Source organism: Balaenoptera borealis (assembly GCF_965194805.1).
Source record: "Balaenoptera borealis genome assembly, chromosome: 9".
NCBI lineage: Eukaryota > Metazoa > Chordata > Mammalia > Artiodactyla > Balaenopteridae > Balaenoptera > Balaenoptera borealis.
In genome coordinates, this window is record NC_138873.1 from 52,593,907 (window position 1) to 52,606,423 (window position 12,517).

The following is a 12,517-nucleotide window of genomic DNA, read 5'->3' on the forward strand; positions in this document are numbered from 1 at the left end:
GAATTGCCTTTGAACCTGTGTTGAAAATCACTTGTCCATATATGTATAAATAAGCCTCTTAAACCGTCCAGGGCCTGGCAGTAGGGAAAACCACTAAAGAAAGCTGAGGACTCTGGGATCCCAAATGGTCTGGGCAGTTGCCTTCTGGTATGAAGCTTTGGAGTCTTTAAGGGTATCTTCAGGACTTCCCTGGTGATACAGTGGTTAAGAATCCGCCTGCCAATGCAGGGGACACGGGTTCGATCCCTGGTCTCGGAAGATCCCACATGCTGTGGAGCAACTAAGCCCATGTGCCACAACTACTGAGCCCGCATACCACAACTACTGAAGCCCACGTGCCTAGAGCCTGTGCTCCACAACAAGAGAAGCCACCACAATGAGAAGCCCGAGCACTGCAACAAAGAGTAGCCCCCGCTCACCATAACTAGAGAAAATCCGCGCAGAGCAACGAAGACCCAATGCAGTCAAAAATAAATAAATAAATAAATGTATTTATTTTTAAAAAAATGTCTATCTTGAACTTTCCCTGGGAGTCCATCAGGAGTGGACCTGCAGAGTGTGCCAACCTTGGGAGAGTAGAGATAATCCCTGAAATCATTTTTGGTAGGGCTTAATTCTCTCACTGTCCTCTATTGAGCAAGGCTGGAGAGTACATAGAAAGTACCTTTCTAGATGCATAGGAAAGGTGTTAATTCAGTACATGCAGTGGGTTCTTTAGGACATGGGGCTTAATACTCTTCTGCAATTCTGGTTGAGAAGGGCTGCTGGACCAAGAAGGGCTAGGAGACCGAGACTTGGAAACCTGGGAGGCCTCATCACTTCACAAAATCCACAGTCGCCCGGGCTTGGGCGAGTTCTGGGCCTTTTCCAGTCTGAGATTAGATGTGACTCCAGGCAGTGGTAGAGTTGACAACAGACTGCCACTCTCTAGACCAGGGGTCCCCAACCCCTGGGCTGTGGACCCCTACCAGTCTGCGGCCTGTTAGGAACCGGGCTGCACAGCAGGAGGAGAGCAGTGGGTAAGCGAGCGAAGCTTCATCTGCCGCTCCCCATCGCTCCCCATCGCTCCCCATCGCTCCCCATCACTCACATTACCGCCTGGACCATCCCCCAGCCCACCGCTGTCTGTAGAAAAATTGCCTTCCATGAAACCGGTCCCTGGTGCCAAAAAGGTTGGGGACCGCTGGACCCCAGTTCTTACGTGCTCAACACCATGCATCTTGGGACCTGTCCAGAGTGGAGACACCTACTCTCCTAGAGGCTGCAGGCTGGACAACACGCTGCTGCTTTCTGGAGCTGCCGTTGGCAGGAATCCTCCCTGTCTGAGAGCAGTCAGGGCAATGAGGTGACCTGCCCAAGGCTAAACTGCCACAGGAGCGCTTTCTGTGCCCGGGGTCTCTCCCATCCCTCGAGGACTCTTGCCCAGCCTTGCCAGGATCTGTGTTGTCTCCTGCCAGGCCTTGTAGACAGGAAGTTCAGGGCTTGTGTCCTACAGGAATTAGAAGCTTTCGAGGTCCAGCCTGAGCCTCTCAGGAAGTTGGGAGAGCGAGCAAGTTTGGCGCTGGGATGCAGGTTTGTGTTAGTGGTGTGCGTGTGCTGTGTACCGGCAGAGTGATTCCCGGGCAAGGGAAACATTTTCTCACAGGCTCCTGCGATGGACCTTGGCCCCTCTTTGTGTCTAGGGTAGTAAACCAGAACCCTCAGCTAACGCACTTCTTGTCTTCCAGGCGCTCCTAGCAGGCATGCGGAACCGGGAGAACAGCTCGCCCTGCCAGGGCAACGGGGAGCAGGCAGGCAGGGGCAAGAGCTCGGGCTCCGTGTGGCCGGGCGAGGAGGAGCCCAGCAACGACGTGACCACGCCCTCCTACAAGAAGCCTCTGTACGGCATCTCGCACAAGATCATGGAGAAGAAGAACCCTCCCACCGGAGACGCGCTTAACACGTTCGAGCTCTTCGAGAAGGCGAACCCCAGGAACAGCCCCTCACCGCTGCGGCTCCTGAACGAGCCACAGAAGCGGGACGGCGGCGGCGCCGCGGCAGCCACCGACGGTGACCCCAACATCTACTTTCTCATCCAGAAGATGTTCTACATGCTCAACACGCTCTCCTCCAACATGTCGCAGCTGCACAGCAAGGTGGACCTGCTCTCCCTGGAGGTGAGCCGCATCAAGAAGCAGGTGAGCCCCACCGAGATGGTAGCCAAGTTCCAGCCGCCCCCCGAGTACCAGCTCACGGCAGCCGAGCTCAAGCAGATCGTGGACCAGAGCCTGTCGGGCGGCGACCTGGCCTGCCGCCTGCTGGTGCAGCTCTTCCCTGAGCTCTTCAGCGACGTGGACTTCTCCCGGGGCTGCAGCGCCTGCGGCTTTGCGGCCAAGCGGAAGCTGGAGTCGCTGCACCTGCAGCTCATCCGCAACTACGTGGAGGTCTACTACCCATCGGTGAAGGACACGGCCGTGTGGCAGGCTGAGTGCCTGCCCCAGCTGAACGACTTCTTCAGCCGCTTCTGGGCCCAACGGGAAATGGAGGACAGCCAGCCCGGCGGCCAGGTCGCCGGCTTCTTCGAGGCCGAGCAGGTGGACGCCGGCCACTTCCTGGACAGCAAAGACCAGGAGGAGGCCCTGTCCCTGGACCGGAGCAGTACCATCGCCTCGGACCACGTGGTGGACACGCAGGACCTAACTGAGTTCCTGGACGAAGCCTCGTCGCCCGGGGAGTTCGCCGTCTTCCTTCTGCACCGGCTCTTCCCCGAGCTCTTCGACCACCGGAAGCTGGGCGAGCAGTATAGCTGCTACGGGGACGGAGGCAAGCAGGAGCTGGACCCACAGAGGCTGCAGATCATCCGCAACTACACGGAGATCTACTTCCCCGACATGCAGGAGGAGGAGGCCTGGCTGCAGCAGTGCGCCCAGCGCATCAACGACGAGCTGGAGGGCCTGGGGCTGGACGCGGGCAGCGAGGGTGAGCCCCCGCGGGACGACTGCTATGACTCTTCCAGCCTTCCCGATGACATCTCCGTGGTCAAGGTGGAAGACAGCTTCGAGGGCGAGCGGCCCGGCCGGCGGTCCAAGAAGATCTGGCTGGTGCCCATCGACTTCGACAAGCTGGAGATCCCGCAGCCCGACTTCGAGGTGCCTGGCGCCGACTGCCTGCTCAGCAAGGAGCAGCTGCGCAGCATCTACGAAAGCAGCCTGTCCATTGGCAACTTTGCCTCACGCCTGCTCGTGCACCTGTTCCCCGAGCTCTTCACCCATGAGAACCTGCGCAAGCAGTACAACTGCAGCGGCTCCCTGGGCAAGAAGCAGCTGGACCCGTCCCGCATCAAGCTCATCCGCCACTACGTGCAGCTGCTCTACCCGCGGGCCAAGAATGACCGCGTCTGGACACTGGAGTTCGTGGGCAAACTGGACGAGCGCTGCCGGCGCCGGGACACAGAGCAGAGGCGCTCCTACCAGCAGCAGCGCAAGGTCCATGTGCCGGGCCCGGAGTGCAGGGACCTGGCCAGCTATGCAATCAACCCCGAGCGGTTCCGGGAGGAATTTGAGGGGCCCCCGCTGCCCCCCGAAAGGAGCAGCAAGGACTTCTGCAAGATCCCCCTGGATGAGCTGGTGGTGCCCTCGCCCGACTTCCCGGTGCCTTCGCCGTACCTGCTGTCAGATAAGGAGGTGCGCGAGATCGTGCAGCAGAGCCTCTCTGTGGGCAACTTCGCCGCCCGGCTGCTCGTCAGGCTCTTCCCCGAACTCTTCACCGCCGAGAACCTCCGGCTGCAGTACAACCACTCCGGGGCGTGCAACAAGAAGCAGCTGGACCCCACGCGGCTGAGGCTCATCCGCCACTATGTGGAGGCCGTGTACCCGGTGGAGAAGATGGAGGAGGTGTGGCACTACGAATGTATCCCCAGCATCGACGAACGGTGCCGCCGCCCCAACAGAAAGAAATGCGACATCCTGAAGAAAGCCAAGAAGGTGGAGAAGTGATGGGCACCGCGGGCACTGAGCGTTCTGCCGGAGCCCGCGACGTGTCCACAGCCGCGCACCTTACGTCGGCGGGGAGTGGCCTGCTGCATTTGCACACGTGACCGCCCCGCCGGCCACGGCCGCGAGAAAAGCCTCGCATTTGGCCTCTTGTACTTACGACTTTTGTCCTGTGTTCCTGGCGGTGCAGCCAGAGTCTGGGGAGGGCCAAGCTGTGATAGAAGAGAGGCCTCAGGAGTCAGGGCTCCCTTTCCTTGGCAGTGTCCTCCCAGTCCCCTCACAATTTGAAATGCAAATCGAGCAGCCCTCCTGGTCCTCTTCCCACGTTTTACATCTTCCACTTTTATCAATTTTTTTTAAGTTAAAAAGAAACCCTTTTTAAGAAAATCATTGGGCTCTGTGGAGGCCATTTTACTTAGAAAAAAAATCTTTTAAATATTTGAGATGAAGTACTGTAAGATGACTTAAGTTGCTGGGAATTTTTTTTTTTTTAAGACGGTTTCAGATAAATGAAATTTTTAGAAGTGCCATGTTCATGCATGATGGCTAATAGCTTCAGGTGGCATAGAGACGGATTTTACTGACCTTGTCTTTTACATCGGATTTTGGAAGAGTCAGGATGCCTCTTGGATGGCGGTGGAGGGGATGGAATAGTGCGATGTCTTTCTGACCATGGTCAGTCACCTTCTCCCTCCCACTGTGGTGCCGAGGAAGGGGCTTAGGGGGCGGCCTGGCCTGGCCTGGCCCACGTTGCTGCGCCGGTAGAATGTTGTGCTCACTCTGTAGACGAGAACACTGGATGATGATGATGATGATGATGATATGAATGTAGAGAGACGTGGAAACACGTTCACAATGTCTTCATTTGAGCTGTGTCCTCCCACTGCCCCCTTGCCTCTCTAGGCAAGGATGCTGTTGGAGGGGCAGACACATTACCTTGGAAAAGTGTGTGTGGATATTTGGCTTCTTGTTTGATCTAAGGATGGGCCCCTTTGGGCTCACCAAGAACTGTTTACTTTCCATGTGTCTATTTGTACAAAACAAAACCCGGGTTCTGGGAGCTATGGTGACTTCACCACCCCTCAGTGTCAGCTCCGCCAGTCAGTACACATCCTTGTTCCTCAGGGCGGGCCCAAGCCTTGGGCTCTCTTGGGGATACCTGGTATTGGAAGGACACAGGCCATCTCAAATGGGGCTCCCATATCCCTTCCCAGGGTCCACTCAGAGCTTTCCCTTTGGGCCCTCAGAAGGTCCTGCTGTCCTACATCTGGCCGGTCCCTTGGCCTCGGGATGAGACACCTCTTTTCTCTCCCCTGGTTGGGAAGGTCACATTGCTCCAGGCCAGCGGCATGCTCTCCAGGATTCCAACCTGGAGGAAACTCCCCAACAGGTAAAGTCCTTAATATTAAAAACAATACTTTTACCTACCTGACTGTGGGGGCCAGTGCCTAAGAGGGAAAGGAAACAGTCTAACCCAAACAAACACAGTACATCATACCAGAAAGCTAGAAAATGAATTGAATCACACAGGGTAGTCCTAAAGCCCTTGTGGAATGTTACTGATTTAATAATCTAATGGCTTAATATTTTGCTACCTTAAAATGCAGAAAAAATAGAAACAATCTATGACTTTTCTTCATACAGATAAGGACTTCAGTTTCAGTGGCTGTATGACAGAATTTTGCCTGCACCCAGCGGGCAGTTTTTTTTTTTTAATATGACAAGATTCTGAGCAGTGTAAAGTTGCTGATCTAACTTTAGTAAATTTGCTTTTAAATGTCATTTACAGATTATTTCTATTGAAACCGCGGACCTAAATTATTGCAATTTAGAAATGCACAGGGACTTAATAAATGACTGTCTCCCCACGCACCCACATGTGCACACACACATTTCTTAGTAAAAAACTGAAGTGAGAGGAAGGGGACCGACATGAATAACAAGCTCAACCTCTTTGTGCCTGGAAAGGAGGAGGACTGAAGCAGCCAGAGACTCACTTCCCCTCTCCTGGGCCTTCCTCTATGCCTTAGTCTCTCCAGCACATAAATGCATGCCTGCGCGCGCGCGTGCACACACCCAAAGATGGCAGTGGCACTCTCTCACCCACCAGCCCTGTGGGCGGGAGGGTGCCATGGAATTTGTTCTGGTCTCTAGGATGTATCCAAGAGGATTCCAAGCCATGTGAAAATTGCCCTGCTTTCTAGAGGGTGGAATGTGACCCTGCAACTTCAGAAGCACAATCATTTAATAATTTAAAAAAAAAAAAAATCATCCTATCTACCCACGATAGAGACATCAACAGGTTCTAGGAATGAACTATGTCTCTTTAGAACCTAAAGCATGTTCAATTTTTGGAAACCGTGTTTTGGTGGTTTCCTTAATACCTTTCCTTGTAGGGCTTCTTCCCCCCCAAATCTTAGCGTCCCTTCCAGTGAAGAGAGGTGGACACACTCTGTGAGCTGTTTCTTGTCTCTCTGGACTGACTCATCAGGAACCGCCTGTGGGTCCCGTGTCTGTCTGTGTGGTGTCCTCAGAGCTCCAGCCATACAGGTGGGCTCCAGGGCCAGTTTTTTTTACACGAAGCAATAGAAGTACAAAATACTAAATTTTTTTCAAAATTTAATGTTTTCCATAAAATCTGTTGGCAAAACCCCGTCTCCCTCCCCATCTAAATTCTTTGATTTTTACTTGTTTGCTTTTTTTGGAATGTTTTCCCCTTCATGTCCAGAGGACTAAAGAAGTAGCACAGATACATTTCTGATGTTGAGTAAAATAGCAAGTCACAATAGGTGGTAGTGTCCCTTGTTTTTCTCTGTTAGTAAGTTTTAAAAGAATGTACGAAGATAGTCATGAATGTACTAAGTGTTCTAATCCTGCTTCAGTTCACTTTGGCTGTGTCTACATGACAACACACGTTTGACAGGGAATAAAGTCGTGTCCAGTGTCATGGGTGTTAGTGTGCCCCTTCCCCCTTCAGTGTTGGCTCCAAACCTTCCTTTCTTTTTAAGTTTGGGGGGAGGGGCACCACCTCAGCAGCAATCATCAACCAACCAATGGGATCTACTTAGTGGTGAATGGATTAGCTGTTTAAATGCTAGGAGTCAACTGGCCTACCCTAGCACAGCATGGCCACTCGGGTTCCTGCAGAGATGGCCTCAGTTTCCACCTTTGCCCCCAAATGTTTACTTCTTGCCTGATTGAGGAGGAGGGTCTCGAGACCCCGGATTGGAGGCCATTGAGCTCTTACCCTGCCTCGCTGTGTAGATGGGTGACATGGAGTCGGCACGGGGTGGGGGCCGAGGGGCCCCGACTGTCACGTGGAGATACTTGCCTCTTGTAGATCCAGCCTTAATGTTCTTCTGACATCCTAGTGACAGCAGACCCTGCACAAAGTGGATATCAGAATTAATACTGTGAGGAGACAAAATAATGAGTATAGTTTTACCAAAGATAATATCGCATAATGTCTGCATTTTACCATTGATTTGAGTGCATCCTTAGAAAACTGAATGTAACAAAAACCCAGGACATTTTTGGAAACTGTATGCTCTCTAGCAACTTTGTGTGAATTTTTATACAAGCACTGTTTTATGAGTTATATAAAATGTTATAAAAATAGAAAATATATGGTCTCGTAACATCTTATTTTCTTAAGGCAGAGGTCTCTCGGAACGTCTGGGTCTGTTTGTCTTTGTGTGCGGCCTCCCTCCTCCCCCCTCGTCCCCGGGGAGGGCGCGGGCACTCGGGGCACCTCGGCCTCGCGGACTTAACGCGCTCTGGGTATCGGGGTGCAGTTTGTCACAGCCGAGTGACTGAGACATCTCCACAAAAACGGCTTCCTGGCCATGCAGTAGGGGCGCGGCTGACTGCCCCCCTTTCCTGGTCGGGTGCCAGACCCGCCCTGCTGCTAAACTAGCAGAGCTTCAGTTCACTCTTCTTTTTTTCCACTTTGGATTAAATGAGATTTCGTTCCTCAAAGCTGACGTATTATTAACTGGTAACAAAAGGATGCATGTTTTTTTCTCGCCTCTTTGGCGAATTATAAATCATTAAATAATACTTCACAGTAAAAATAAGGTCTCAAGCTATCAGAGCAACACTGTTTCGGACCCGGGGTTCGCGCGGGCTGAAGTGAGTCGTGGCCTGCGATTGGAGCCCGCCGCCTCCAGGGCGGGAGCGCTCAGCCCTGAGTCCTGACACCTGTGCTGTAAGCCTCGCGCAGGTCAGGGCTGGTCGGGGCTGGAGCCTCAGACATTTACTCCGTGAGCAGGTTTAAGCAAGACTTGAAGGAACACTAAATTCTTTAGGTCCATTCTGGCTGAGGGTTATCTTTGTTTTCGACCAAAAGAAAAGAAAAAAGTCCCTTTCCTCAGCTGCCGCGAAGGTGCTCGCTGCTTCCGAGGAAGCGGAGGCCGCGGGGCGTGGGGGGAGGCCCGCCCTTCAGCCGCGACTGGCGCCGCCCCCGGCGCCCCGCCGCCCAGCGCTCGCCCGCGCCGCGGCCTCCGTCTCCGAGCCCGCCTGCATCTACTCGGCCCCCGGTCTGCACGACGAGTGACGCGACGGCCACGGAGGGTAAGATCAATGCCCGCATTAAAGCAGCCCGCGTAAATGTTGAGCCTTTCTGGCCAGGCTTGTTTGCCGCGGCTCTGGCCAGTGTCAACCTCAGGAGCCTCATCTGCAAGGCGGGGGGCAGGCGGCCCTGCCCGCTCCAGCGCCGCTGCCCCAGCTGAGGAGAAGAAAGCAGAAGCAAAGAAAGAAGAATCTGAGGAGTATGATGATGACACGGACTTTTTTTTTTTTTTTTTTTTTGACTAAACATAACACGTTCAACAAAAAGCTGAACTGTTAAAAAAAAAAAAAAAAAGCTGAACTCTTTGCTTCCGTTGGTCTTGCAAAAAAAAAATCAGAGAATTTCAGTATATGTGGTTTCACTTGTAAAAGCGGTTCTCAGAAATAAGAGCGCCACACCAAATTATCCTGAAGATTGGAACGGTGAGATGCAATGGACTGTTTAAGAGAGCTTCCAGAGAAATCTAAAATCCTTCGGCCAGTGGTGGGAAAGAACATTCATTGCCTGCTTGCTGTGACGGCAGTGTTGGGCATACCTAACATTCGTGGAGTATATACAACAGTGCCAGACACACTGCTAAGAGCTGCACCTGGGTCATGGCTTGTAATCATCTCAGAGGCCCTGTGACGTAAGTTCCCTAATTAAGCCGGTCGAGACAAAAAAGCTAAGGCCCTGAAGGGTATGTGTGTTATCTCATTTAATTCTCATAAAAACTCAGTGTCTTGGGCAATGCCATTATCTCCGTTTTGTGGTGAGGAAGCAGAAAGAAGGTTTACAGACCAAGTTCACACAACTGGCAAACTTCAGTGCCAGGATTTGAACCCAAGTTTGTCTCGTTCCGCTGTACCATCTCAGAAACTAAACACCCCAGAGCCACACACAATACACAGAGATTCAGACCTGAAACCAGTTACAAGTCAGTGGTGTCCTGTCACCCACATCCTCTAAGCCCCAGTTTGTCTGATCTTAGATATGGGGGTGCCGGTTCTCAAATTGCCCTGGGTGAAATAATTGTGGCAATTGTGGACAGACATGTTCTGGTAAGAGTAAATTTTTTGAGATGGTGAAAGTAACTGCCATGGATCAGATTCCTTAGGAGCAGAGCCTGAGACTAGAATTCTTGTGCAATTGATTGAGGACCTGCTCCCAGGAGATGGGAAGCAGGACGGGCCCAGGGAAGGCTGTGAGCAAGAGTGTGGTCTCCTCTGCAGTCCGGCCTCATTGCCATCCACTGGGGGGCCCTAGAACATGAATTGTTTGGCAGAATTAGTACCAGGTGCAGCAAAGGGGCCAGTTGGTTGGTGAGGTCTTCTCCAGGGAAAGGGCTAGCTCACCTGGCAGGGTGGCTCCCTTTGCCAAGGGCAGTGTTCCAGAAGGGCCATTGTGAGTGGTTAGCTGGCTCTCAGCAGCGAGGGCACGGGTGCGCTGGAAAGGGAATCTGGGTGGGACTCCATCAGCATCCACTAAGGGGCAGAACCACCAGAGGGCACGTTACCCCAGAGGTTCTGATTCTGTCAGACTGGGGTGGTGCCTAAGCATTTGCATTTCTAACGAGTTCCCAGGTCATGCTGGTGCTGATGTCCAGGGGCTGCAGAACCACTACATGACAGTGACTTCGAAAAATACACTGTGTACATCTCAGAAACTGAAGGCTTAGCACTTTCCTGATTAGTAGAAATAGATCTGAGCTGAAATAAGTGGTTTCCTGTTGTGTTCAAATAAAACTGACCTTTTTTTAAATTACAAATTATAAGTTTATTAATGAGGAGTACTTAATACTATGAAACAGGTGGATTGGTCCTTGTTGGAGTTGTCAGGGAAAACTTCCCCAAGGAAATGGATGACTAGCCTAGATTTGAAAATGAGGAATTAATTAGGTGAAAAGTTCAGCATGCAAACAAGCTTTGGGGTACAAGAAGAACCCCTTAGGAAACAATAAAAGGAAGCCAATGGGGCTGGAACTAGAGGAGGAGGAGGAGTTTCGTGAACCTGCAGAATTAGTCCAGGGCTGGATGACTTTGTTTTCACCAAATTGTCCTTGGATCTGTACGAAAAGAAGAAACCCTTCACCTGTTCTAAGTAGGGAGGGGAATATTCTGTTCTGATACAATCGTGTTGAACTCTGCCTTCTCAGCCCAGTAAGGCTGCCTTCCTCTGCTGGTGTTCTAGTCACCTTGCCATGCTGACTTCTTAACTAGTGATAAGCTAAATCTTAGCTTTCAGGTCAGTGGGAAGAGGCAGGTTTACAAATGCTTCAGCATCAGGGCTTAGGGTCACTGGCCAAATGTGGTAGCTTTTGCCAGAACATTTCTGCAGGGGGAGGCCTGTCCATTGCTTTTATTTTAAGGAGCAGGAATTTGTTTGTTCTTCTAGAGTGTGTAGTCCAGATGGTGAACTGTGTCCTTGACAGAGGTTGAGAACATGGAATGCCACAGCTTCTCCTTCCAGAAGCTTCTGTGGTGTGGCAGCTGTGTATTCAGAAGTGACGGTGGGGACTTAAATTATAGGGAGTTGTGTTTTTCAGAAGAGCTCCCATTCTCTAAGCTCCTGCAGTGGGTCAGGAATGTGCTAGGGATGTGACATACGTTATTTCATTTATTCCTCACGGAAACCCTGTGGGATAGATATTTGTATTCCCCATCTGACAGATGGGGATGCTTTCAGAGGTTAAGTAACTTGGTCAAGGTCACAATGCTGGCAGAGCTGGGAGCCTCTAATGATGGCCAGGCTGACTCCCCAGTTTGTACTCTTGACTTCCACGTTGCCGCTTATGTAGCTGTGTGGACTAAATCTGTTCATCTGTCTGCCTGGTGGTTCCCGGCTGTTTAACTTGGGGTTTTGCTGACTGTCCACAGTCGCTGAGCTTCTGGATCCACCCCAGTCAGAGCATCTGACTCAGGAAACCTGTCAATGCCACAGGAAATAGAACAAGGAATGCAGTAAGAATCATCTCTGCCCCTAAAGGAAGTTCATTCATTTAGCAAAAATATTTGTAACCCCTACTATCTCCTGGGCACCGTTTCATGATTCTAGCAAGCCTCATTAGTTGGTAGGTACGAAGCCTGTTTGAGCTTGGAGAGAAGGTTCTGATGGTAAACAGTACAAAACCTGATGCCTCTTGCCTTCGGTTGATTTTCAAGGTGCATGTGGGTATAAGCAGGCTGAGGACATCGGCTCTGCCCGGGTGCAGACAGCTGAGGCCGTGGCAGGAGGACAGGGCCGGGCTTTGGACTGAGGCACACCTGCCGGAGTGTAGGTTCCTGACTCTCCTGTCTCTCACAGGCTGAAACACAGTTGCTAAGTATCCTGCTATTTCTGACGTGAGGTATTAAACCCAGGTCTCCCCACTGTATCTGACCAGCTGATATCTCAGTGCAGGCACAGTACCAGGCATGACAAGGCATATCCTTCAGCATATGGTGATGGCTGCCTTGTCTTCAGATAATTAATACTGATTGCTTGAGTCCAAAGAATTGTCTGCTATTATTGTAGTCTCACCTTTGATTTATCTGTCTCAGAATCAAGAGTTAAGGGATTCCCCTACAATCCTAAAGAAAATTCCCTATACATTCTGTGGGGAAGTATCTAATATAAGGAACCCCTCTGAGTGGGACTCCAGAAATGGGCTTTACCAGTCCAGACTTCTAAACAGAAATGGCCCATTTTAGATACTTGCTGTTCTATTCTGACTGCAGTCAGTCTTCGGGCCTTCACTTGTCTGCCCTGGGGAAGGTTCCTCCACCTTTAAGGATAAAGTCCCAGGATCGAAGGTCCATTGGATACAGTTGACATCTCTACAAGGGAATCAAGAAGTGCATTGTGAGTGATCCATGTCCTCAGGATCTTGCAAAATTGTTGACTTTCACCATCCGTCTTTTAATATACCTGGTCTGTTAACTAATAACGAACAAAAAAACTTAAAACAAGACAGGGCCATCAAGCGTGTTTTTGAGAGGAACAGGAGAGTGGCAGTCTC

At 51.3% G+C, this 12,517-nt stretch overlaps 1 protein-coding gene across 7 annotated transcripts in view; it reads left to right on the forward strand.

The window, feature by feature from the left end:
• Positions 1-7,596, forward strand: part of BEND3 (BEN domain containing 3) — a 44,532-nt gene extending 36,936 nt beyond the window's left edge. For all 7 annotated transcript variants that reach the window (XM_082404745.1, XM_082404739.1, XM_082404740.1 and 4 more), the window contains one exon: positions 1,728-7,596. In XM_082404745.1, coding sequence (XP_082260871.1) covers positions 1,728-3,974 — 2,247 coding nt within the window. In that variant the 3' untranslated portion in view covers positions 3,975-7,596. The remainder of the gene's footprint in view (positions 1-1,727) is intronic.
• Positions 7,597-12,517: the final 4,921 nt, after the last annotated feature.